Genomic DNA, 27,641 nt, shown 5'->3' on the forward strand with positions numbered 1-27,641 from the left:
CTGCGCATGCGCTCCGCAACGTGCGAGGTTGTAAAACTTCCCGTTTAATGTAGGCCTCTTAATATGTTGGTTGTGCCTTTCGACTGACTTTTTTTTCATTTTTTATTACTATTAGAGAAACGATAGCAGATGTGTGCGTATCTGTGATTATGATTCGCTACGACCTATCAGTTGCGCGTGAGCTACAAAAGAAAAAGTGAAACGACGTGGTTTGGATATTTGCAAGGCCTATGAGACCTTAGAATTTCCCAACACATCTCGGGCAAGCCGAGGGAAAACGCAGGTACGAGTTTGTTCTGGGTGCTGATGCTATAAACATTAGAGAATTCGGAAAGAAGTTGCAAAAAGTGAGTGTTATTTATATTTTAACTTTATTTGTTTGTTGTCTTTACAAGTGGATGCATACTTTCGTTTGATCTGACGATTTTGATTTAAATGAGTGCTTAGAAAGTATTTTTCAAATGTATTTAGAGACCAATTAAGATCGGGTAAACGATAAATGCACCCTGGGGTGTCGAATAAAATAGTTTGGGAACTTTCGGGAGTCCAGTCTTCATGCTGCACACATATTGTCAGCGCTGGTGTTTGCGTTATCAAATGTCGCTGTCTTTCCATTTGTTTTTCTCCTTGTGCTTCTGATTTCCCTTCCTTGTTATACGTGTATAGGTTAACCTTTTACCAACTATAAATCGGCCGGGTATAATTTGAAAGTAATTGGATGAGCATTTTAGTATTGTGTGATATACCTCCTCGACCCATTCGAGGTGGTCTCTTGTCAACGACTGTTGCTCGGATGTCCCCCGGCTGTCCAGTACCTTAGAATTGCGCTCTGCACATTCGAAGATTGCTGCATTTAATGCATACGCGTGGCTTTTTAGTGTTGCTCTCGTGATTTGTTCCGTGTTGTCATAGTTATATCCAAATTCGGTGACTACATGGCCTGTAGCGTTGTACAGAGAACAACCCGAGAGTGAAAGGAAATGGCTCAAAACAAGACCGGCATGAAAGAGGTAAGAGAAACCGCATTGTTTTAAATCAGAGGTGGCACCTCGAAGTCCTCCGTATTCCCTTTGAAGACTAAAGCGATCTTTGGAAAGTTAACCCCTTTTTCCTCTTAGTGTGAAATTCGTTCTTATTAAAAAATGACACTCCCCCAGGCGCCCCCTGCAATGTTTGCATTGTTTATTATTCCCCTAAAGAGATGTGTAGCACACTTTCTCTTTTGTCACAGGTTTATTTTAGAATCTTTTATCGACTACTGACTGGCCGAAGAGCTCAGGGTTTGTGGCAGGTTTAGACTGCAGCCTGGACTAGCGTGTGACAGCGACAATCCCACTTTAGACGCGTACTCTCCACATTATGCGCTTTGTTTTTTCTCTTATTGTTAGATGTACAGTTTATTTAGAATGGTGGACATAAAATAAGTGCGTGTAATTTTTTTTTCCAATCAAGTCCAACGCTACTGATTTTTATTAAAATTGAAAGAAGCACGTTAGAGAAGCGGCCACGTGGCCGATGCTGTCAAGTTTTGAAAGGTACCTAATATGCCTCATTAGATACTTTATTAATCCCCGAGGGGGAATTCACATACTTCAGCAGCAGCATACTGATTAAAAAATATATATATTTAAAAACTTGCTACTACTATTGTTACACTTTTCGCTGACGCTTTTCACCAAGGCGATTTGCTGCATTTGAGACGCAATTGGTTCTATTTCTTTTGTTTTTTCAATTGAAGCACAGGCAGATGAGGTGACTTGCTTATGCTGTCAGTGTCAACAGGAGGATTTGGACACAGCATCCCGGGGTTTGACTGTGAAAGCTTTAGCGACTGTGCCAAACTACCCATCTTACTTCTGTTAGCGTCACGGAATACGGGGTTTTGTTTCAGTGTTACAATAAACTGTGTGGTGTGATGGCTAAGGTGATGAGGTAATACCATAGGTAGCCCCTGGCCTATCCCTCTTTGCAAAAAGATCTGACTGCTCTGTTGTGAGGACTATCGGCCCTTTGCTTCTGTTTTCAATATGCAGGGTCAGGTTAATTTTCACACTTCCCCACTATTTTCATCTTACAAAAAAGTGCATTGTTTTCTTCTATTCGTGACAGCTCGGTTTTTGCCTTGTGGCTCTTAGTCGTGCATTGAATGTTAGTTAATCTTGAAATGTAGTCGTTTTTGCCCGAACCTGTGTAGAAGATGTATTGTATGCTAGCTATAACAGACACAGTCAGCCCAGCAAATGTTGAATGTTATTTTAGGGCTCTCTTTTATTTTTATATAACCGTTGGTTTCAATTTTCTCCATTTTTAATGGATGTCTCATATAGAAGATGCTAATTGTGTTTGAGGCTAGTCAGTACCTGGTTAGAAAGAATAGGAATTGCTTATGTTTGTGCATTTACTGTATTTCAGTAATTATATTACTGTAGTTGTGAGGAGTTTTCTTGCTGCCTTAATTGACTTTTTTCATTCTACAAAGATGCATGTAGGGGAAAAATGAAAATCGTTGGCTTGCGAGTGTGTGATGGGGCGTGGATGGGATTTAAGTGCCAGTAACCAATCACCTATCACAACGGTAGGTAGTGCTCAAATTGTGTTAAGATATTTTGGAAGGTAAATTAGCTTTTCTGCTATAACCAAATCCTGTAGATGTCAGTGGCTTAGAAGGCTGTATTGATAACCGTGTCTTTTTAAAGCTAACAGTTATAAGGACAGAACTAAGATATAGTTGTGCACTTAGGCTGCATGTTCTGTACTCCAAAGTATGTGTCTCACCCAGTCAGTCAGACATGGGGCTTCAACATAAACTACAATGGACAAAAAAAGATTTCAGCAGTATAAAGGGGTGCAAGTGCCAGAGTTGGAGATTTCTAATTTGTTTTGCGTTTGTGTATTTATATGTATAATAATATCTTGAACTGATTGTACTGCGAAGATATTCTTTGTTATATTTTCCATTTGTGGCTTTTGCTTTCTTTAAAGTTTAAACTGTGCCTCATTCATGAAATAATCAAGGCGGCAGTTTTTGGCTACTTGAGAGATTTTGTCCATCTAGTCGCATTTTGTGACTGCATGCTTATAATTGATGGCAGTCTTTAATCTCAAGGTACCTGGTCCTCCTTTGGATGTGAAGTGTCGCCAATATGGTACAGTACTTCCAGACGTCGCCGTGTTCCCTTGTTGGTTGTAGACGGGTGGGTGTGTGTATATATAAATTAGGAGACTGTCTTGCGCAACGATAGGAGGGCCCCGTTTTAAGAGATGAGTAGTCTAGCCGCCAATTCCCTACTTCCTTGGCATTGTTTGCCTGTGGAGTGCAGAGTCGATGCGGACAAGTCGAGGCACGGCTCACGGTGCACGCGCAGCGCGTGCCCTTTTGGTGTCGTGAGTCAGCGCTTCAAGCAGCTACATGTCAGACTCCGCCCCCACGCCGGCGAGTAGGCAATGAGCGCCCAGCCCGGAGAGTCGCCCTGACATGCCCCGTCTGCAGCTTTAAATTGCACACTGCTCGTCGTCGGGGCCAAGCAGACTGTCAAATTAGCTACCGTCGTCCTGATGCACTTTATGTACAGTTCAGATTAAGTTATATGTATGTATTCTATTTACTGCACAAGGTAAGAACGTACTTTATGTATTGAGTATACATTAAGTATAGAATTGGATGATGCCTAATTTGTTTTTTAAAGGACTCCTGAAAACGTCAGTGAAATTTCATAGGAACTATCCTGTGTTTTCTTTTGAACAGATTTGTTTGTTTATTTTTGACTAAATGTATCTATTTCTGGCAGACAATAAGAATGTCAGACTCTGCTAGCAACTGTTTAAGCAGCTCTTCAATGAGTACCATGGATGGTGAAAAACTTGTAAGTTTTGACATTCTGTTAAATTGTTCATGTTTTTCTGCTTACTTTCCATTTGGGTTAAACTGACGAATCCATTGCTTGTAGGTGAAACCAAAACAGCAGCTTCACACACTATTGCAGCAGGCTGGGGCAGACAAAGAGATTTTTACAATGAAAGAGGTAATTTAGATGGCAGTGACATCTTAATTCCTGTCGTTTTTGATAGACACATCTCCTGGTGGCCTCTCCTTATGTTTGCTTATTTTTTCAATTTATGTGTGCATTTTAGGTCATGTTTTACCTTGGGCAATACATCATGGAAAAAGAGCTGTATGACAAGAAACAGCAACACATAGTCCACTGCTCTAATGATCTTCTTGGAGATGTTTTGGGCGTGCACAGCTTTTCTGTTAAAGAACCACGGTACTTGTAATACACAAATGAAAGATGGCATATTGTCTGGAATATGCAATTATATAAGAGAGCAAACATATCAGAAAAGCTTGTAAAAGTGATTAAACATACAAGATTTAAAATTGACACACTCACATTAATGTTTAGTATTTTTGTTTGTTTGGAATGTGCTGTGAGCACTGGAATGAAAGCAGCCTCTAGGCCTTAAAATATGCATTTTAAAATAACATTATGAAAGTAAATATTTTAAAAAGGACAACTATTGGTGAATTGCACATCAGAATCAAATTAGTCCCTTTACCTTCAGTACACATGAGTTTATCATTAGGGCATCTTTATGTTTTGTAAAAAGTAAAAAACAAAAAAAAAAAGTAGGTGCATGTACAATCTAAAGAGAACCTGCTTTTTTTGTATGCTTTTAGTTGAAGACACTTACTTACTTACACATTGTCTTTTAAAGCTATATGTTTATTGTTTATGCCTTTTATTTATTATTGCTTTTACTTATTTTAGTGGTTGACCAAATTGTTGGCAATATTTAAAAAACAAAAACTTATTAGCACAAACTTTTTATTTTGCAGAGTTCTGTATGCAATGATTTCAAAAAACCTGACAGCTGTTAAAAACACAGGTAAAGATTTAATACTGGTTTCTGAGAAAAAAAGAAATGTTTGCATTAAATTATCCAAGTTTGTGTATAAAAGGTAGATTAGTTGTAGTCGTTGTTAAAGTGATTGGTCACATAATTTACATACTTTCCACAGGGAGGCACCCAAGTTCTCCCAGTCATTGTGTGTATGCTACATTATAGTTCTGATGAAGACAGGATTGGGTATTGCCATTTCAACAGCTTTTCCTGAATAAGGAGAATGGTTTGTTTTGATGTAAATCAGGAGTATTATAATTAATTAGTGAATCATTGCTGATATGCAGTTGGTTTTTGACCAGTGACCTGGATGTTGCCACATCTTAATTCCTTGTTTCAAAGCTCTTAGTAAATAGGCTTTATAGTGTGTCTTTGTTAAATGTTGCATTGTCAGCATGGTTAAACTGTTGAACGTTTTAATTAATGCATTTTTATTACTTTGATATTTTGTTATCTTCTGTAGATAACTCCAAGCCTTTAATAAATGCTCACCAAAATGAAAAGGACAAAGGACAAGAGGTAAGCATGTACTTTTATGTTTTTCCTACCCCTTCCTTGTGACCAATGGAACTTGCACCAGTAGATTCAGGAATAGTTCTACCCACTAGTCATGGGTATGTGTGTATATATAGGGTTGAAGGGTTGCTAAATAGTTAATCTTAAGAACATATGTTGTGTGCATGCTATGCATGTTTATTTTTGAGTAATGTATTTTTGTCAACTGTTTTAAGGAGATATGCAAATCATTGTACCATGTGTACATAGCAAACTTTGTTTGCTTTGCATCGTAAACATGTAACACAGTAGCTTTAAATACTATTGCTTTTAAATGTATATTTAATCTCTTAATCAAGAACGAGTTCCAGGTGTTAGTAAAATAGTTGTAGAACTATCAGAACTATCTTGTGTTTTCAAACTTATAACTTTTGATAACAATTGGAAGGACATTCCAGCATTGCTGAAATGAAATCCCGCAGGCACTAAAGTCCAGTGGGATGTGGTCACCTTTAAGTATTGAACTTATTAGATGACAATTAATATCACATCTTTTAATTAAATAATATTTTCATATCAGGGTGAAAAAAATGTAGTTTTCCGTTTCACATTTTAAAAATGTTAATGCTTTGAAAGTATATATGAATGTAAAATATTTCTTGCTTTCATTTTAATTTGTGAAGACTGAAGCTGAGCAAGGTGCTTCCATGCCAAATATTGACACTCCTACAGAGCTATGCAATGCAGCTGCCTCTGGATGGAGACGCCGCAGGAGTAGTGAATCAGGTGAGGAATTTGAAAAGCCCCTTTTATTTTTGTTCAGAACAGTTTTTGCACTTGTAGAAAATAAGTTAATATTTTGCTGGTCTTCTAATGGTTCAAAATATTCTAGAAGCTAAATTGCACTTAACATACTTTGTTGCATTTTTATTGCTTTGCATATCATCAGTGGGCAATATATATTCAGCTGTAATACAGTATTTTCTTTCAATGTAGGTAACAAGAAGACTGCTGGTTACACACAATTCACATTCATTATTTGATGCCTGTGTCAGAATAAATATTGTTTTATTATTGTGTTCTTCAAGGGTTATCCCAGTGATGGGTAACATGCCCTAAATATTTGGGAATGTGAGTTAGTGATGGCTTAGGCAATATGATAGCCTATTGCACAAACTGATTCTCTTTTTGTGGTGAGCCATTTTGTCCTTCCAGATCCCTCTGAGTAGACAGGGAATCAATCCTCCAACCATCGTCCTGTAAAATGAGTATATCTGACATTTGGGTCACCCATAGACCACTTTTTTTTTTTTTTTTTGTCACCATTAATCGGGCAATATTGGTGTGCTCTGTGCTCTATCAACAAGTCTCCTGAGATAGCAGTCATTGTTTGAAGGGCAGTTGTGGCAATAATAGTTGTGAAACCTTAATCATTTGCATATATGTCTGCTTTCATGTTGGCTTTAATGCAAAGTACTTCTTGTTTCTGGTTTTAGCCTTGTGGAGGAGGGGTTTGCCATCAAAATGTAAGTAAATTAGTGGCAATGGTATTTTCCTTTGTGTTTTTATATGTGAAATTGGAAAAATTGCAGGATGTTATAGGCTTATGAAAAGCAAGTAACTTGACTTTAGCTGTTTCAGTGTCTGAACCGACCTGTTTTCAGAGCTGACATGGTTAATTATGTGATTTCAGTCTGTGTCTATTTAAGTGTTTGTTGTTTCAGTCATTATTGTCATAAGAAATAATACCATTTTAGTTGGTCAAGGAAGGGAAAAAGCCTTGTGTATCACAACGTTGCTGCTTGTGATTTGAAATGACAGAAAATGCCATTAGTTTTAAAGATTGGGCATTCATTTTCCTTACAATCTAACACTAATTTCTAGCAGTCACTGTTTTTACACAGTAACAGTGTTTTTCTTTATTCTTGTGGTGGGTTATTGTCGCATTCCTGTTTCTCAAAATAAAACCCACAACAAAGAATGATGAAGGATTATTAAGCGCTGTAAATATAGATGGGACTTTAACTGGCAGTGTAATGATAGAGAACATCAATACACACACACAGTCTTCTCTAGGCAAATTTGGCTAACTGAACATTATTTTCCAGCCCCCTATGAGAACAAAAATCTGAAATGTGACTAATTTGTAGCAACGGGCAGAAAAAAAGTGTCTTCCATGTATTGCAGTGTGATTTACCAATGCTTGCAAATGGCTTTTAAACCATAATGGTCACGCATAGAATATTAATATTTGTTAGTTTACTTTTACATAATTTATATGTAAATTGATTTGACATCTAAAAAGTGATCTACCACAGAAAAAAAATGGCCTATAGCCATGACCAAAATAAATCTGCCTCTAGAGAGTTAGTAAATTCCATAATGCCACTCTTCAGTTGGATTTGGATCCCATTATGTGTCAAACTTAATTTCTTTTAAGTAGTGCGGGATAATTTTAAGCCTCTTAGTAACTGGCTTAAGGTGTTAAATGATCGGGAAAGATGAAAAGGGATGTCTTATTGATACATCAGAGTTGAAATATCTCAAACTAGAAAATAAAAAAATCAGTAGTTAGTGTGTGATAGAGATGGGAATCGGGACTGGGATTCCATGGACCATAGCATGTACATTGAAAGAATGAGACATTTTTCTTTTTATGCAAGTAGGTGGTCAGAACTGAAATTATAAGATGACAAATTGCCTATAATCTTGTGTAGAACTCTGGGGGAAAAATTGCATTGTTTTGAATATGAATATAAGCAATTATAAAAAAATAAATAAATCAATCCATTGCCTTGTTTAAGTCATTCCTAGTTGCCATACACTCAAAGCATATTGAGAAAAAGTAATTGAAAGAAATGCAACCTCTAGCTCTGCTCAAGTCCAGGCTTGGTGGATACATCAATGTTTGTGTGGTCATTTGAGCATCAATATATGAATACACAGTCTAAAATGTAATGAAACATTTTGGTTTTGGAATTGGTGGCATTGAGGTATTTTTTTTTATGTATTTCCAAGGTTGTTAGTACTGTGGTTGTATGCAGGGGAGTTGATATTGAGACCACATTTGGTGCTCCTAAAGTGCTGTTCTGTTTTTACTGGATGCCTTAAATTACAGTTAAAGGGTAATAGTAAAACCCTGTTCTTGGTTTAATATTTTAGTGTGTTTTCTTCAGTTTAATCTTAGGTTAGCAGCCTACACATCCCTGTATGCAGGAATAGCATTTTTGGAAATCGTCACTAGTACACATTTTAAGTTATCTGAAATAACTAGTAATTCATCTGGCGGATCGAACTGAAGTCCTCCATATCGGAGCAGGTGTGTATAGGGCTCTGTTTATGTCAGAATGCGCTGTCTAGCATCTTCGCATACCATCTGATCCAACTCATAACCAGGTAGGGATCAGTAAATAGCCCAGCCCTTCAAGACATACTGTCACACATCCAATGACACAACTACAAAATCAATCACTTACGAAGTCCAATAACAAAGCATAAACTACGCTATAGGAGGAGTTTAGTAAGTCCATTTGAAAATACCTTTGTCTGGACTCCAAGCAATACTGGCAAACTGTAAGGTGACACAGGAGAGAGAAGAAGCGCTTTGCCCATGTGGTTTATAGCAGGGATGGAGTGTGGGATACAGAGAGGTGGACTTGCACTTCACTCGAGCTGGTTACTGAGGTTTATTTATTCATTCATTCATTTTTTGGCTGAGTTCTTTAAGGCTCTGGATGATGTTTGGCTGACGTACCTCTACAACATTGCATAGAGATGGAAATGGAAAACTGGTGTGGTGGTCCCTGTCTTTATGAAAGTGGACCCAGAAGGTGTGTTCCAACTTTAGGTGGATTACACTTCTCAGCCTCCATGGAAAGGCCTATGTCAGGGTTTAAGAAAGGAGGATCTGGCTGTTCGTAGAGCCTTATATTCAGGAGGAACAATGCGGATTTCATCCTAGGTGTGGAACACTGAGCAAGCTTTTTTTTTTTTTTTTTTATAACCTTCACAAGGATTCTGAAAAATTCATGAGAGTATGCCCAACCAGACATAATTTTTTATGGGCAGAATTTTTAGGAGCTACCAAGGAGTGTAAGGTGTCTAGTTCGGTGGCCTCAGTATCACATCTCTTTTTTTTTTTTTTTTTTTTTCTTATGAAAGATGTGGTCCTGCTGGATGTGGTTGCACTGGAATAGTTTGCAGCAGAATGTGAATCGACAGGGAAGAGAATTAGCACCTCCAACTCAGAGTTCATGGTTCTCAGCCAGCAAAAGTAGAGTGCCCTTTCTGGGTTGAGGATTTTTTTTGCTTAACAGCCATAAATGAAAACGCACACAAAATATTTCTTCCTAGCTTTACTTACTCAATGCAACCAATAACATCTCAGTGAAAGATATCACAGCTACAGTTAAGAAAAATTATAAAAAATCCAAAACCAAGACATGCTGAGATTAATAAAGGATCACCCCCCCAATGTCAATATTTTGTTGAACCACCTTTTGCTTTGATGACAGCCTTGAGTCTGTTGGGATACTTATCTATCAGCTTTGCACATCTAGACTGAGAAATAGTTGCACACTCTTCTTTACAGAACTGTTCAAGTTCAGTCAGATTGGATGGTGAGCGTCGCTGGACTGCTATCTTCAAATTTTTCCACAGATTTTCAATGGGATTTAGGTCTGGGCTCTGACTAGGCCGCACCAGGACATTTACTTTTTCCCCCCTTTCTGGCACTGTGTTGTCAATTTTGCTGTATGTTTTGGGTCATTGTCATGTTGAAAGGTGAACATTCTGCCCATCTTCAACTTTCTGGCAGAGGGTAGCAGGTTTTCCTCAAGAATCTGATATTTCGCCCGATCCATTTTTTCCTTCTACACTAACGAAAGCCCCAGGCCCTGTGGCAGAGAAACACCCTCACAATAGGATGCTGCCACCTCCATGCTTTACTGTAGGTATCAGAATCTTCAAGGTGCGTTTTGGCAAAGCTCAAATAAGCCTTAATGTTGCCTTTCTTGAGAAGTGTTTTTTTTTTTTCCTTGTGACCCTCCCAAACAAGCCACAATTGTATAGTGCTTGTGAAATTGTTGTAACGTGCACACAATGGCCACTTTTTGCCATAAAATCCTGTAACTCCTTGAAAGTGGCCATTGGCTTCTTGGCACCCTCTCTTACCAGTTTACTCCTTGCTCTTCCATCCGGTTTGGAGGGACGGCCGGATCCAGGGAGGGATCTAGTAGTACCAAACACTTGCCACTTCTTTATTATTGACTTTACTGTGCTCCTTGGAATTGGTAAAGCCTTTGAGAGTTTTTTTTTGTATCATCTCTTGCCTTGTGTCTGTCCACAACTCTATCCCTGAGATCTTTTGAAAGTAGCTTGCCACCCATAGTCAGTTGTTAGCTGTCAGTTGCATTACCAAGCAAGGGAATGCTCCAGGAACAGCTTGTTTTTATGCTTCACTAATCGCACTGATTACAATTGATCACAGGTGGAAGCCAGTAACCATGGTCTGCAATGAAAATGGGGGTTACTTACACCTGATTGAGTTTACAAATATTGTTGAGGGAGGGGAGGAGTGATCCTTTATTAATCTCAGTATTTCTTGTTTTTTTTTTTTTTTTTTTTTAATTCTTCTGAACTGTAGCTGTGATATCTTTCACTTGGATGTTATAGACTGCATTGAGTAAGTAAAGCTGGAAAAATATTGGTTTGTGTGTTTTCATTTAAGGCTGTAAAGCAAAAAAAAATTGGAATATTTCAAAGGGGGTGATTCTTTTCTATACCCACTGTATACTTGGAATAGACCCGGGACAAGCTGGAGAGATTATATCTCTTGCCTTGCCTGGGAATACCTTGGTATCCCCATGTATGTAGTTGAAAGAAGTGACAGGGAAGAGTGATATCTGGAAATCATTGCTTAGGCTGCTGCACCCATGACACAGACATAAGTAGGAGAAAACTGATGGTTGGATGGATGAAATAACTAATGCAGTCTTGTCTGTCATGGTGCTGGAGAATGGTGACATGTTAAATGTTTGTATTGCTTGCAAGGAAAATATTCACTTTACTCAGTACACTTGACAACTGTAATGGTTAAAAACAAAACCTCAGATTAATACTTGCAAATGCTATAATGAGCAGGCAAGCACTATTAACGGTAATGCCCGTAAATGCAACACAAATGCATCACTGTGCATGACAGAATTTGACAATTTGTTGGCATATTACGTGTATAGTCTACACTTCATTGGTGTCAGATGGTCTTTGTTTTTTCAAAATTATCAGAAAGGCTAAAGTATATACACTGTTGGTCTTTAGAACACCACCTGTTTTTACAGTTTGCCTTCAAATTTAATTAGCTGAAGTGAATGATGAATGACCTAAAAATGTGAAAAGGTAAGCAATAAACTGTCAGAGGTTTAAATTTAAAGTTTTGATTAGCAAAAACTGAAAAGAGAAAATTTCAGAATTTTACAAACTGGCCACCTTCAGGGAACACCTAGTAGGTTACAACCTACAGATGTTCTGCAGTAATTAAAGTAAATGAGGCCTTGCAAACTGAAATAAATAATTTGCACTGGTGTCGCAATTTCTCTAGATTTCTTAACACTAGAATTACCAAATCTTACGAAAAAACTCGTAAATCCGGCGCACCTTAAATCCGCTCACACCTCTCCGTCACTGTCTTTTCTCTTGTAAATGTGTTAAGCCCAATCTGCAAGCAACCTGCTATACCATACCCGATATATCAAATAAGCACTTTCACAAAAGGTGCAAATATAACCAAACAAGTGCGCTTTTATTCACGATTATAACCGAAGAAAAAGAAATAGGGTTAGTGTGGCTTTTTGTCACGGTTTCTTTGGTAGTACAGCGCTAAGAACTGCTTCCTCCTATTCCAAAGGTCGCCGGTAATACCATAGAAGCTGTGACTAAAAGCACAGTCTTCAGTCTTCACACATTATACGAATCATGTCAAAATTTTGTCGTTAGTACTAAAACATGATAAAAGTCTTTTAGGTATATGTTCATTTCTTGCATTTTCCGTCATCCTACACTTACATAGATCTTTGTAGACACGGAACACACATGAAATGCATGTGTTCCAAATAATGACATATTTTTTTTTTTTTTAGCCTATATAACTCTAAGTACTCGACTCCCTGATAAACAAGGCTTAAGCAGGGAGAGGCTTTTGCCGTTTCTGAGGCAGTGGGAGGATGGGATAGCAGGCTGCTTAGTCCTTGGGCTTATTGACACATTTATAAGACAAAAGACGTTGGAGCAGTGCAAGCTGATTTAAGGTGGTCCGGATTTATGAGTTTTTTCATAAGCTTTGGTAATTCTTGTGTTAAAAACCCTCTGTCTTAAAGCATAGTTTGAACAGACTGTGACACTTACCCAAGCATTTTCTTCATTTTTCCTCCCTTATGTCAGTTTCTTTTTTTTAAAGGTAAATAGAATGTGTCATGCATAGCTTTCATATTTTGAGCTGCAGTGTTTTGTTTTACCTTTTTTCTGTATAAATTGATACATGAATATTCAGTGAATATTTGAACATTTATGTGTTTAATTTTTCATTCAGTTAGAAATAGGTTTAATGTGTGATTTTAATTTTTTTTCCCTGATGTTATGGCTGGTATAGTATTGTGTATTGGAGTATAGTAGTGTTTCGCAGAGTATTTTCATTATTTAAAAAAAATTGCTTAACAGACACCTCGGTAAATGATGAGCAGTGTGAACCCCATAGAAAGAGGCATAAATCGGACAGCATCTCACTAACGTTCGATGACAGTCTCTCATGGTGTGTGATTGGCGGCTTGAAAAGAGAGCATGTGAGCAGCATATCTTCTTCAGATTCTCACTTGGAACCGGTACGATAAACTAAACAGTTCACCTTTATAAAACTCAGTTTTAATTGTTAATTTTAGATCTAAAATCTAGTATTTTTTAATACTAGTATTTTCCAATTAGATGTATAAATGTCCTGGTTTATTTTATTTATTTCAGAATAGTATTTTCTTTTGTATTCTGTTCCTATCATGTGTTTTGTTTTGTTTTATGTATTTGTTTTTTATTTTGGATATCATGCACATTACAGTTTTTGTTTTCAGCCTGGTCATTAATAGTTTGGTTGTTTTACACACTTTTTTATGCAATTTATTTTTTCTCTCCTAAACTATAGGATGGTGAAAATGCTTCTGGAAGTGAGGATTCTGATGAGACTTGGTTTAGTCAAGACTCAAACTCTGATAATTTTAGTGTGGAATTTGAAGTAGAGTCCATTTATTCTGACACCTATAGTCAGGATGAGGAGGATCAGGACCTAACAGATGCAGATGATGAGGTATTGTGGTGTGTTTTTAGAAGCTTAAATAATACATTAATCAAATATTTGGCTTGTTCAGTCATAATATAAAATATTCTTTGGGTAATCTTTGTCTGTACAAAATAGTATTAACCTATTATCTATCCAGTAGTAATGTCTGTAATTTTGTACACCCTATTTTAAAATAATTCTAGACTAGTAGATACTGATGCCCCTAAAAGCCTCATGATGTAGTTCCTGACATAAATGTAGTAGCACTACAGTATATTCAAAAGGCAAAATTCTTTCACGTGTGATCTGCATCTCATGCAGCGCTTCGAACATTTAAAAGCCTGCACAGTAGCTGCCCTACTCTTTGTCTTATATTTTCGGTCCCAGGCTTGGTTAAATCTTTTGGCACAAAGTCCCATCTCATGGGACGTGAGTTCTTGATGATACTTTTTAGTCTTTAATTTAAAACTGAATAAGAATCTGGAAATCTAACAGCATCGCATAAAAGTGCGATACATTCTTGAATGAATGATACCAAACATGTATATGTAGGTATTAAAATAAGCCCACTATAAAGTGTGGCATAAAAACATGATCTCTCTCTCTCTCTCTCTCGTTGCTTACTGACACTTTTAATTTGTTTTTGTAATTTTCTAAATGAAAGGCCTACCCTTCTAAGGGTAATAATGCCCTGCCTCCTATCATTTGTTAATTGCAGTTTTTGCCATTATCACTGGAATTTACAACTTTCTATAGTGTAATGTTGTCCAAGTAATACTTCTGTGGGTGTAGTAACACAGTACAGAACTCCAACTCTGCTTTAAGGCAGAGGGTTTTTAATAATCAACAGAAGTTGTGACACCTGTACAAATTGTTGGTTTCAACTTACAAGGCTTAATTTACTTTAATTGCTGCAGAACATCTAAGTTGGAACCTATTAGTTATTCCCAGAAGAAGGCTCATTTGTAATATTTTGAAATTTACTTTATTCAGTTGTTTCTAACCTAAACTTTAAATTTAACCCTTTGGCGGTTTACTGTTTACTTTTTCACCTTTGGCAGTTTACTGCTTTTTCACCATTTTCAGTCTTTCATTACCTTTCGGCTTGATTAAATTTCAAGGAAAACCGAGGTGTTCTAAAACTTTTGACCAGTATTGTGTATATGTGTGTGTACGAATATTGTCCTTGAGGACTTCAAGGTTTTGAGGTCGTTGTGTGTATACTTTCAACTTGAGACAGCCCCACAATAAGAAAACGCACAGAGCAAGATCAGACGAATGTAAAGGCCACCCGATATCAATGCTCAGGGAGATCAGCTTTCCCGGAAGCATCTCCTGCAAAACCTGCATGTATCTCCACGCTGTATGAGCTGTTGCTCAACCTGTTGAAACCAGTCATCCACCATATCAATTTCTTCCAGTTCTCTAGCATTTCAGTGTAACCTTCTGAAGTGATGGTGACTGTTGCACCAAACCCAAAATCCCCACCCCTCAACCCCCATAATAAAGTAAGGGCCTACAATGCCAAATTCTGCAACGGCACACCAAACTATAACGCGCTCACTGTGCGGTCGTCTTGGTTTCAGTCCAATAGCGAAAGTTTTTCTTTTTTACGCAGCCATTCAAATGGAGATGTGCTTTGTCGCTGCACATGACGATGGCACCTCGGTGAACGGTTTGCAGAATGTTTGTGCACAAATCTCTGTGGGTCTCCCAGTCTTTCTTAGTGAGTTCCTGCACTACCATCATTTTGTATGGATGGAAATTAAGGTTCTCATGCAAAATCCTCCTCAAACGTGTAAGAAATGCCTAAGGCAGAAGCTTGTTTGCACGCTGAATGTTGTGTAGTGATGATGGATTTGTTGTTTTTGAAGAACACTTGACAGCGAAAGCATGGTGCGCACGGCACCAAGGTATGTTGCCAACTAAAAACTACGAGGGATCGCCTATCAAAGGAGCCCCTCATCCCATTCCATCCCACTTGGCTGCCTCTACCTTGCACAATGACCATGAGAAATGTGGTACTTCATTTTGGCTCACCCTGTATGTGTGTGTATATAGATCGATATAGATATATATGTAGATATAATTTTTTTCCACAAACTGCACGTGTTACTTATAGGTTTTCAGAAATTTGCATCCCAACTCCTTACCATGACTATTTATCTGTAAATAAATTTGAAGAATTTATTATGAATTACTTATCCAGGCTACCTAATTAAAAAAGAAAAAAAAATGTTTGATTGCTAAGTTTTCTTAAAATATTTATGTAGCATTTTGAAACAATCTCTACACTTACATTTAATGTCTTAATTATCAAACATTTGTCTAGTAATTCGACAAAGTTGGCATGCATATCATCAGAAAACAATTAGTAAAATCAAGATGCCCAAGAGATGGTGTTGCTGGAGCTACAGGAATTTTGTGGCCCAGAGTCAATTGGACAGGATTATGCAGCAACCCTTACCAAAAGTCCCTGGAAGGACCAGCCCAGTAGTAGTTAGGAGTGTATATTTAATGAGATCATAGATGAACATGTAAGTGCCATACAGCTGGAAACATACCTGGAAGAGACTACCATTTCTTGTTCAGACAAACCACTTAAGTCCTGGCTAGTTAAAGTTCAGTTCCCCACTTTATCTCGGGTGTCAAGCAAATACCTTTAACCCCCATGCAGTAGTGTAGAGAGTGAGAGATTATTTAGTGCATTGATACATATTGTTAATGAAACCAGAAACAAGTTTACAGCTGAGCATGCAGAGATGCTTCTGTTCATCAAAAGGAATCTGCCACTTTCCTTCCCAAAAGAGTCCTAGGCCTATCCAATGCCAGGTGTTCCCCAATGACTTTTGAACTGTAGGCCTTTATGCCAGAGAGCTTGCTATCCTAAAAAATGGAATACTAGTAAGGGATTTTGCATTTATGTTTAGCTAAATCCCTGTGAAATCTGTGTTGTATTATTACATCCCATGTTGAATACTTGAAACAATGTTGGTTTGGTTTACATACATTAATTACATGTGATTTTTGTCTGTGAAATTTGAGCTATTTTAAAAATGATTGAGGATTTTTTTTTTTTAATTTTTATTATTCCACATTATCAGTCTTATATTTGATGTTTAACAGTGAAGTTAACCGGTGATGGACATAGTATTTATCTTCCTGCCTTCATTTTCACTACAATGGTATCAGCAAATACAAAAAGCAAGTATGGGTATTTGCACTTGGCATGAGAAAAATGGTATTGCTGCATTCCTACTTACCATAATCTGTCTCAGGTTGTGCATTTCTGAACTGTGTTTAAATTGCGTGTCAATGTCTATACAGGTTTATGAAGTTACAATTTATGAAGCTGAAGATGATGATTCTTTTGATGAAGATACAGAAATATCTGAAGCAGTAAGTTTATAAATTTTAAAAGCTGTTTTATTTTTTGTTGTTTTTTTATCCATCCATCCATCTATCTATCTAAAAAAAGTGCATTGTGTTTGGCTATGGGTTTACTATTACATTCAGTTTCTGACAGACAGTACCAGTCAAAAGTTTGGATACATAAGATGGAACATGTTTTTTTTCTTAATTGTGAAGACATTTTGATCTAAAGGCTTAGGCTTAAAAACTTAAAATTTGTTTCTATGGTAAATGCAATTAGTGAAGTGTCCTTATATGTGTGGCATTTCTTTTAAAAATGTTTTTTCTTTTTTTTTTTTTATCTCCCCCATCTCTCACTCAGCAAATTAGTTTTCATTTTGAACTTTCATGAAATTTAGAGTTAGAAAATGCTGAACAACATCATTAAATCATTCTTATTGCTGTGTGTGGAGTTTTTTTTCCATGTTAGTGTGTTTTGAGTTAGTTGTGTTGTGACAAGGTAGCTTGTGTATGAATAGTGCTATTTATTCTGGCTGTAGCGGTACATAATATAGGAAGAACAGGTCAGTTTAGCAGGGAGAAATGACAGTCTGTCATTACTTTAAGAAATGCAGGTCAGCCATTATGGAGTATTTCAAGATCATTGAAAGCTTTAAGTATAGTTAACAAATACATGATGATCTATGAAAACGAAGGCTGTAACGAGAAATGCTAAAGTAAAAGTCAGACTGCGACTTACCTTGGCTACAGCAAATAAGTTTAGTAAAGTCGCCAGCCTTAGAAATAACCTATTAATTTTATGTCGGATTATAGCCCAGTTAAGTGCTTAATGGAGGCACATGGATTATGTCTAAATCTGCAGTTCCCAATTTATGGTATGGGGAGAGAGGTGTAATGGTTTCACGGTACTTGGCTGGTGACACTCTGTTGTTCAATTAGGATTGAAAGCACACACTGTCTGTCTGGTTTGCATTTAGTTGAGGTGTCAATTGTTTTTTGAGCAGGACAGTGGCCCAAAACAGGGCTCATGGCTCTGCAAGACTTATTTGTCCAAAAATGAGTGGCAGAATTGTGCCACAGATGACCTGGCCTACATAGTCACCAATAATAAACCCAATAGAGATGGTCTGGGATGAATGAAGAAAAAACAGCCATGTGTGCTAGCAAACTATTGAAAAAGAATTTCAGGTAGCTACCTTACGAAACTGGATATGAGATTGCCAAGAGTGTGAAAAGCTGTCATTATATTGTGACTACTACGAAGAGTTTCAAATATAAGAGTTTTAATTTAACACAGTTTTGATCACTGCATAATTCCATATATGTTTATAGATTTGATGCGTCTTTGTGTAGGTGTGTCCAAGCTGTTGACTGGTACTGCATTCAGATTTAATGCTTTTTGGCTGAGATTAGTTGTCCAATTCTGTTTTTTGATCAGATGCAGTTTGATAACTGGTACATTGATGTCATTCATTCTTTCTTTTGGGCAATAGTGTGAAAACAACCTGTCATTGTAGAGCAGTGGTTCTCAAACCTTTGAAGAATAAAGGTCCCCCAGTATACCACAATATGGGAGGGCACCCTATAATTTTGCTGCAGTTTTAACAAAGCTGCTTGTTTTTGAACTTACATTTATTAACCGAAGAATATTTTCTGCTAGTGGTATTACAGTGTCTGTTTTTAAATTGTAATACAAAATAGCCCATATCAAAAACATCCTTTACTTTTTTATTAACTGTTATTTTTACTAGAGCTGAATTTCTTGAAGTACTCTTTCTGAAAATGATTTTGTTACTTACCCCCATGTGTTTTGTAGTGCTTTATCCTCTGGGTTCAGAACTAGAGTTTCCATCAGCAACTGGCACATTGAACATAAATGAAAATGCAAATGTGTTTTCTCTTTGTATACATCAGTCAAGTTGTCAGAAAAGACCAAAGCATTGTGTAGGACTGTGCCAATAGTCAGATAAGCCACAGACAGGCGACCAGCCCTGACAGCTGTGCAGCTTTAAAAAAAGGAGCGCAGTGATGGCAGCGGCATGTTTGAAGTTGACCTGCTATGCCCTTCATGAGACTTTCATATCTTTGCTACAATGTTAAAAGAGAAAAATTGTCTATAGCCGTCTGTGGTAGTTTTTACTTTTTGGGTCATCACATGCAGCAATATAACATGCTGCGCAGATAAATGTGAGCAATGACCTGAAGTTCTGTGCCTTTGTAAGGAGTCCATCTGATTTTTATCTGGACATGATGTTGGCACTGGAGACATGTTTTCATTCTAGGTGTAAATGTTGTCCAACTAAACTATATTAAGAAAACAGTCTATGTGAAATGCACTTCTAAGGGGGTCTTTAAGAAAACATGGTCATTGCATACTGTATATAATATTTTCAATATTAATGAAGTAGGCTACTTTAAAGAGAAATTTGACACTCCTGCTGTAGCTTCATTTTTAGTGACTATTTTGCTGCAATTTTATAGTTATTTTCAGTCATTATGCAGACCTCCTAGAACTATAATAGGACCACTTAGTGGGCCATGGCATCCTGGTTGAGAACCACTGCTGTAGAACTCAAACAAATCACTTTCTCTAAAGAGCATCCTGAGGCTGTTGTAACCATTTGATGTAAAAACTAAGGATGCATATTTTTTTTGGATACTTTCACATTCCTGTTCAAAAGATATTCACAAATATTTAGCCCCTGGGGTGGGAGATTTGGCAGTATTCCCTTATTTTGTAATCTTTATTTGCCTAGTGATGGGTTTGCTGGGTCTTTAAGTCTATATCTTTTGGCTGTTTATTGAAAAGAACTGACTTTGTACTCTCCTTGCTTTTTTCAGTGGCATATTCTCATATGCCCATAGCAAGGTGGCAAAATAATTGCAATGAATTGGTACAGCTACATGCATATTTCTAAGTTAAAATTAAGCAAATTCTAGCTGTGATATTTATGTCAAAATTCAGCCATAGTCTTACAGCTACTTTGCTTTATGGTAAAGGAATCAGAAAGCAAAACCTAATTATAGTTGTATATCACATGAAAAATAGGTGGGTTAGGTCTCTGAAATTTAAATTCAAATATAAAAGATTTGGTGAACAGTTCTACACATCTTAACAGGGTGCTAGAAGAAACCTTCGCCTGTACTTGCTTATGAAGGTTATTTAATTAACTTGCTGTTGAATAAAAATGCAGCTTCAGACACAGTGCTGTTGTAGCTTCTTTGTCTTCTGTGTGAAATAAAGAATTTGCCTCTAGAGACCATACATAAGTTGCCTAAACCTATGTGAAGCTCACCTTTTGAAGTAATCATCAGTGCCTACCATCACCTTACTTCTTAGGCACTCTAATAGCAGGTGATTTTTGTTTTGTTTTTTATGTAAATAAAATATTCGTTTACAAATGGACTTTTGAATATTCCATTTTTCATGTTTCTTTAACTGGTACTTCTAACAACATACAACAAAACAACTCCTAGAAGTTTTCTCTAATAAGAGCACCATTGATGAAGCTAAGATGACACTTCAGTTAGACCAGCAAATGTCCAACAGTGAAACAAAATAGTCAGTAGAGTGACAGAGACTACCATTCTTCAGTTCGTGGTGGACACTCCGGTGCTCAAGTTCTAGCCAGGTAGGCAAGCTACCTTTGGCCATGGGAAGTTGGCATTTCGTTTTTAAAACTTCATGCACAAAGAGAAGATTGTGATTCTGACCATGACCGAAAGGACTAAGCAAGCAGTACATACAAGATGTGGTTATGAAGCTCTCCTAATGTACTGAAATGAAATGGAAAAAATGTAAAGCATCTTTCTTAGTTAAAACATATCAGTCAATCACAAGTCTTCTGCAGATAAATGTTAATAGCAACAAAAGACTCTTTTAAAGACTGAAGGAGATACAACAGTCACCTTGAATCGGCAAGGAAGTCTGAAATGAAGAGACGTTCAAGGGAACAAAGTGTTGTGTCAGTAACACTGTCTTTAAGATCTGCAGCATGGAAAAAAGGATTACTTTCATCCCATTGCGGAAAAGATGGACAGCTAACAAAACATGAGTATCATTTCTTTTATACCAAGGTATGTTGTTCAATAGCACGTAATGTAAGAGGTTGACAAAGCTTATTAGTGTTTTATGGAAAAAATGGTATTGCTGAGATAGAAAAGAGAGCCCTGCTTTCTGATCCACACTTTGTAAAAGCTTGTGTCGGAGAGATTTGTTTCTGGAGAGATTCTCTTTGCAGCTGTTCGTTGTATGCTGCTTTTATACCAGATGAAACTTTACAGATGTTTTGAATGGCATATAAAGAAAACTAGCTATGTATTTGCTTTTCCAAATAATAAAACCAGTAACCAGTTTAGTAGCTGGACGGCAAATACATTTTCTGAGAGATTTAATTCTAATAAAGAGGCACAGACATTTATGATCCTATACACTGTGACTTGGGGGAGGCATTATTGGAGCATTCTGCATACTGTATATTTAAATTGTATTTAATTTATCTGCCCTTTTTACCACTTCTGTTATGTACTCTTTTAATGTTTTTATCCAAATAGAATCTAGGAATATAGCATACTAGCCAACACGCCGCATAATCAGGCCGGTTTTTTAATGATTTTTAAGCACAGGGAGAAAATTAACATCTTTGCACAGTCCAGATGCACCTGTGACTCACGTAGACGTTCCATGTTCCTGCAGGAGCATCTAAGAAGACGCATGTTTGTCGTGGATGCGAATTGCTGTATGTAGCGTGTAAAACAATTTGCTATGGTGCACGCAGTCGTGCGTCGTAACCGAAAAGTCGGATTTTAAAGACTGCTTACTTCATTGTGTTTTAACCTCAGTTGTAAAGGATTGTTTTAAGGATCCCATGGAATACCCCTCGCAAACCATTTTACACGCTGCATATGGTGATTCACCTCCGGCGTGGCTCCTTCCTGCATGCGCCATAGGTGTCTTACTTGTCGGCGACTTAGTGAATCCACTCCCCTTCCGGCGTGCTTTCCATGGTTGTCTTGCCTTAGTGAATTATATATATAGATAGGCTGTCTTAGTAACTAAGGACAAACAAAACTGTTTTAGTCGGGATAAAGCTTCTTTCATTGTTCAATCTGAGGTTAGCTAGCAGTAGAGTGTACTGCTAGCATTGTTATAGCATCAGCATTGTATTTATTGCTATTGAGAAGAGGAATGGATCAAATGATCTTAATTATTTTCTTTCTGTTTTCTTACATCAGCAATTATGGGGTATTTAAGTAAGACTTGCATTTTATTTTTCTTACATTTTTCTTTTGATTAGGGTTTTTGCTAGGTTAAACTTGCAACAAGGTATCCGAACCATCATTTTAAAGAAACAGCAATATGTTAATTATATACACAAGGATTATAAAATATGGCAGTTGTTTATGTATCAACTTAAAATTAGCTACCGGGCAGATGAGGCAAACATATAACAATAAATTGTCTGCTTTTAGTTTGTTTAGCAGTTTTATGGTTTAATGAATTTAAACATTTTCATTTAGTGTTTCTCTTTTGGAATTGTAGCTTGATATAGTAGTTCGCTCAACCTTGCTGTAATGCACAGTTGTAGATAAGAGGTCACTAAACCGTAAGGCTGCAACTCAAGGCTCTTATTTCTAAATTAGTTTAAAGATTGTAAAAGCTAGTATACCTGACACAGCTGGCCATATGCTTGTTACACAATAACAAACACTAGGAAGTAGGGATGCTCCAATCAGGTTTTTTTTAAGGCACATGACCAATTTCATGTTACTTGAAAGGCTGATTCAGATTTTTGTTTTCTTTTTCTTTGTTCCTTTAAAAATGTTTTACACTAAACTTCTGCTTAACCATAGGCATAGAAGCCTTATGTTTTATATTAAAGTTTTTATCTTTGGTATTTTTGTAATTAAATTATAGAACACATGTTAACTTTTTTTTTTCATTAACAAATTGAAATATTGTGGGCTTTCTGTTCAGTGACCATAAAACGACTAAAATAAATAACATTTCCTTAAAATATGTACAAAAAAATATATCCATAATACATATGGCATAAAAGAAAACAAAATGCTTCTTAAATTACAAGGTGTCCTTGTATGTTTTTTTTTGTAATGTGGGACAAATAAAATTGTCTACCTATGTGAAGCAAGGCTTAATTTAAAAAAGGAGTTTTCACCATTTCTCTAACAAAAGATATATTTTCACACAATCAGTTGATATTGGCAATTAAACACCGCTTAAATGTACTTAAAAGTTTTTAATCAATAATTGCAATACTGCTTTTTTGCTATTTAAAATATACATTTAATGTATAATAAAGGTGTTTGTGCTTCAGTATATCAGCTAGCCATTTGTAATTCTTGAAGTGTAATTATAAAATATTGATTACCATTTTAATTATGAAATACTTGTTTCTTGCCAAAATTTATACTGTGTGACACACAAACAAAAACATGGCACAAATCTTTTACAAAGCCACAAATTTATCCAATATTCTTAAGCTATTTATCAAGACAACACAAGATTAACATGCTTAACAGGTTTATAAGTAAAATATACATTTTGCTGTCTGTTTACTAAGCAGCAATTTCAAATTCATCTATCTTTTCTTTTTTCAATTAAAAATGTAATCTGCTGCACTTAAAATTAGCTTGTTGTGTAAACTGAAATGGAGTCTGGTTAATAAGGATAAAATGAAAAAACAAGAAACGCTACTTTAATGAATGACTGTTTGTCTGATTGCACTGGATGACTTCTCCAAGTCCTTTTTTTCAGTTTATTACTGAGGCTAAGCTCTCTGGTAAAACAAACCTCAATGTGCTGTTCTTTGTTTACACTGCAGGAAGATTACTGCACTGAATTACAGTAAATTTAGAAAAGCATGGGCTGAAAAGATTGCCTGTTATGATTGGCCAATTTACTGATCACTGATCAGGTCTTTTTTTTTGGTACAAAGTGACTGATTTAGATTGACTGCCAAGCACTTGGAGCGTCCCTACTAGAGTCTTTAGCTGCTGTTTCCTTGCTATTTACAGTTTACCAAGCTTTTAAGATTGATGTCCAGTGTTGGGTGGATGTGTGTGTTGTTTCTGGAGGTTTAGGAGAAGAACTTTTCTTGCAGTGGAATGCACTTAATGTTTTTGCTATGTGGTCCTGTGGTGCTGCCTTCCCTATCTTGCATTGGGTGTTTGGCAGTTTTTTTGTGTTTTCTGCATCTTTTATAGAAACACTGTCTGGCGCATAAGTTTAGAAGCTGAGAAGCCATCTTAAAGTAAGACTGTGCCTCCCTAGATAGATAGATACTTTATTAATCCCAAGGGGAAATTCACATAATCCAGCAGCAGTATACTGATACAAAGAAATAATATTAAATCAAATAGTAATAAAAATGAAAAAAAATTAAAATTAATGTTCGCATTTACTTCCCCGGGTGGAATTGAAGAGTCGCATAGTGTGGGGGAGGAACAATCTCTTTAGTCTGTCAGTGGAGCAGGACAGTGACAAAAGTCTGTCACTGAAGCTACTTCTCTGTCTGGAGATGACACTGTTAAGTGGATGCAGTGGATTATTCATGATTGACAGGAGTTTGCTTAGTGCCCGTCGCTCTGCCACAGATGTTAAACTGTCCAACTTTAATCCTACAATGTAGGGGTACAGTCACTAGCACAGAGCTTAAGCTTGAAAGAGTGGATTTTAGAGCTTCTCATTCCCATCGTGAGTGTTCAGTTGTATTTGAGAGTATCCAGTTCCAAGAGTTCAAAGGAGAGTAACTTTGATGCCCAAAGAGTGCATGAGCTTACTTGTGTCAAAGTGAATGAAGAAATGTGTTAGCCCATTTCCAATTAGCATAGCTTGCATTAGAGGCCATGTCACATTACACAACATTTCCAGTGATTTTCATTCTCAGACTTCCTTTATATAATTTTAGCAAGTTGTTATGTAGTTTGACATGCCTATGAACTCTGTCTAATCAGTCTGTGATTTACCCTGACAATATCAGGTTTGATTTTTGTCTTTTTATGTCGGAGGGGGACATGTACTGTATGTGTGAGTGCTGACAACCAATGACCACTCACCTAGAATTACAATGCATATAGTGCAGCTACAAGTAGTAAGGAACCAGTGCTGTTTGGGACCTGACATGCAGAAGAGGGACTTTTCTGTCTGATGTATTATGTTTTATGCTGCACAATAAAATGGAAATAAAGAGGGTGAAGGGGGGCAGACATCACGGCTGAACTTTCCACACTGTAAAACTGTACTGGAAAGTCATTACACAGTTATCTAATCTGTAGTTGATGAAATACATTTGCAGTTTGACACCCCCACTTACTCGAAGTCGTGTGTGACATTGGCTTAAGATGATTTTAATTGTATGGAGGGGCCTCTTTCAGACTACTAATTCTTTGCTGCATATAAATATATCTTTGATTAACTCTTGGTTAGAGTTTCATTTGATAACAAGTCCACCAGCTATTAACCGGAGAACTATAGAACAGTTTAGCTACTCTTGTTATAGGTTAATAGGATCATTATTGTCGCATGCAAAGAACAGTGAAATTCTTAATGTGTCAATTCTCGCTTTTTTTTCTCTCGCAAAGGCGGCTTTTCCTAGCATAGTGGGGCAGCTCAGACTGTATTACACATATAAGTGCCCTGGTTGAAGTCCATTAAATAGTTGCTGATGTCTTGTATATTTTTATTAACTAAAGAAAATTAATTGGAGGTAGAACAGGTGTTTGTTTAATGGAGCAAATAGGAAACATTTTTTTTATTTATAATACCAAGGTATATTTTAATAATTTGTTTGTTCAGTTTTGAATCTCCAGAAATCTAAAGAAAATCTCAGGGAAATTTTGCATGTTATGATTTTTTTTGTGTACTCAAAGGAAGTTAGGCTCTTTTGTATATGAAAAAAGGAACCAGAAACATTCAAGTAATCTTCTGGAGTAGTTTGAGTTTAATGAACAGTAACTCAAAAAACTTACAAGGGCAAATGCCATTTTGCTAAAAAAAAAAATAAATATATATATAATATATAAATATATTTTAATACATAGTGTTTCAGAAATGGTCAGACATTAACCAGGCATCATAGTTGCTAACTGATGCATTCTGCTGACATATAGCTGTAGGTTTGATTTACAATCCTATTCCCCCTCTCTCATGTCTCTCATGCACATGTTAGTCAATTGATGAGCTCTCTCACATCCACACAGGAACAATTTTGTCACCAATTTACCTACCATCCTATACATCAGTGGTTCCTGTGTTTTGCCCATTACTCTAATGTAATGAAAGTGATGAAATGTTTAAAGTTTAATCTATTTATCACAGCCCTATTTAAGATATAGCTTGCAACACAATGAGAATTCATATTTTAAATACAAAGTCATATTTGCAATTATAAAGAAATAGTGTTTTTGGTTTTATTTTATATATATATAATATATATATACACACACATACACACACACACAGTTTGACAAATAGTAGGTAATTCACTCATGACTAAAGCTATTGCTTGAAGTATATCTGTAGAGGACTTGCAATAATGTATTTCCCCCCCAAATTAATCATGTACTTTAAACTCTAAATATTGTTGTCATAGGATTATTGGAAGTGTTCAGAATGTGAAGAAGTGAATCCTCCTCTTCCGCGACACTGCCACAGATGTTGGTCCCTTCGTAAAGATTGGTTTCCTGATGACTCCAAAAGCTGTAGCATTGAACCTGTTCTGGACAAACCATGCACTGAAGAGGGCATTGATGTTCCTGATGGAAAGAGGTCTAAACATGACCCACCCATTGATTCCAAAGGAGAAAAATATAAAAATGCATCTCCTGAAGAATCTGGTGCCACTTCGTGCGACTCTCAGGAGATCTTGGGTTCTCAGCCATCCACTTCAGCAAACAGTACTTTAAACAGCCAAGAAGTTGTGCCTGAACTTGAAAGAGAGGCCAGCCTAGAATCCTGTCTTCCACCAAGCTGTTTGGACCCTTGTGTTATTTGTCAAAGTAGACCCAAAAATGGCTGCATTGTTCATGGCAGAACAGGTCATCTCATGTCTTGTTACACATGTGCAAAGAAACTGAAGAAACGTAACAAACTGTGTCCTGTCTGTAGACAGCCAATTCAGATGGTTGTGCTAACATATTTCAGCTGATTTTAAAAAAATCCAATAAATTGCATCCTGTGTTTTATTTATTTTGCAGAATTCTTGATGGCTAAGATTGTGGGTGTGCAATTGGTTGTATGACACAATATACTCTTTATTCTCATTTTTGGGAAAATGAGAACATAGTTTTAACTATTATAGTCTGATTGGATGGTTGACTCAGTTACTAAATTTGAATGTTAAAGTAATGTTTTTGAGAATTTAAATTGGATGATAGCTTCACCCTTCTAGCTTTATTGTAATAACTGGAGTAAACTGAGTTTCAAGAGCTTTAGTTATAACAGTCCAAGTTCATCAGAGGCACTTCTGTTTTGGTTTTACGCTTTCTGAAGAGCTGCTCAAATATTTGGTAATGTAGACTAATGCAAAAAAAA

At 36.7% G+C, this 27,641-nt stretch overlaps 1 protein-coding gene across 10 annotated transcripts; it reads left to right on the top strand.

Moving 5' to 3' along the window:
* Window positions 1-27,641, top strand: mdm2 (MDM2 proto-oncogene). 10 transcript variants are annotated; one of them, XM_039769790.1, is made up of 14 exons: window positions 2-27; window positions 116-347; window positions 2,480-2,575; window positions 3,789-3,863; window positions 3,948-4,022; window positions 4,132-4,265; window positions 4,838-4,887; window positions 5,366-5,421; window positions 6,081-6,183; window positions 6,894-6,923; window positions 13,111-13,271; window positions 13,583-13,744; window positions 17,045-17,116; window positions 26,701-27,641. In XM_039769790.1, exons 3-14 carry the CDS (start codon window positions 2,525-2,527, stop codon window positions 27,253-27,255), a joined length of 1,524 nt encoding a protein of 507 aa, XP_039625724.1. In that variant the 5' UTR covers window positions 2-27; window positions 116-347; window positions 2,480-2,524; the 3' UTR covers window positions 27,256-27,641. The 10 variants fall into 10 exon arrangements, with proteins under 10 accessions (XP_039625722.1, XP_039625723.1, XP_039625732.1 ...); XM_039769788.1 differs by having other exon boundaries at window positions 1-347; XM_039769789.1 differs by having other exon boundaries at window positions 1-283.

The sequence above is a fragment of the Polypterus senegalus genome, chromosome 11, assembly GCF_016835505.1.
Source record: "Polypterus senegalus isolate Bchr_013 chromosome 11, ASM1683550v1, whole genome shotgun sequence".
NCBI classification, from domain to species: Eukaryota; Metazoa; Chordata; class Cladistia; order Polypteriformes; family Polypteridae; genus Polypterus; species Polypterus senegalus.

Coding starts and splice junctions, on each gene's coding strand:
- mdm2 (XM_039769788.1), top strand. CDS start 2,525: ATGGGGCGTGGATGGGATTTAAGTGCCAGTAACCAATCACCTATCACA. Junction 3,864..3,947: donor CCATGGATGGTGAAAAACTT/GTAAGTTTTGAC, acceptor CATTGCTTGTAG/GTGAAACCAAAACAGCAGCT. Junction 13,272..13,582: donor CAGATTCTCACTTGGAACCG/GTACGATAAACT, acceptor CCTAAACTATAG/GATGGTGAAAATGCTTCTGG.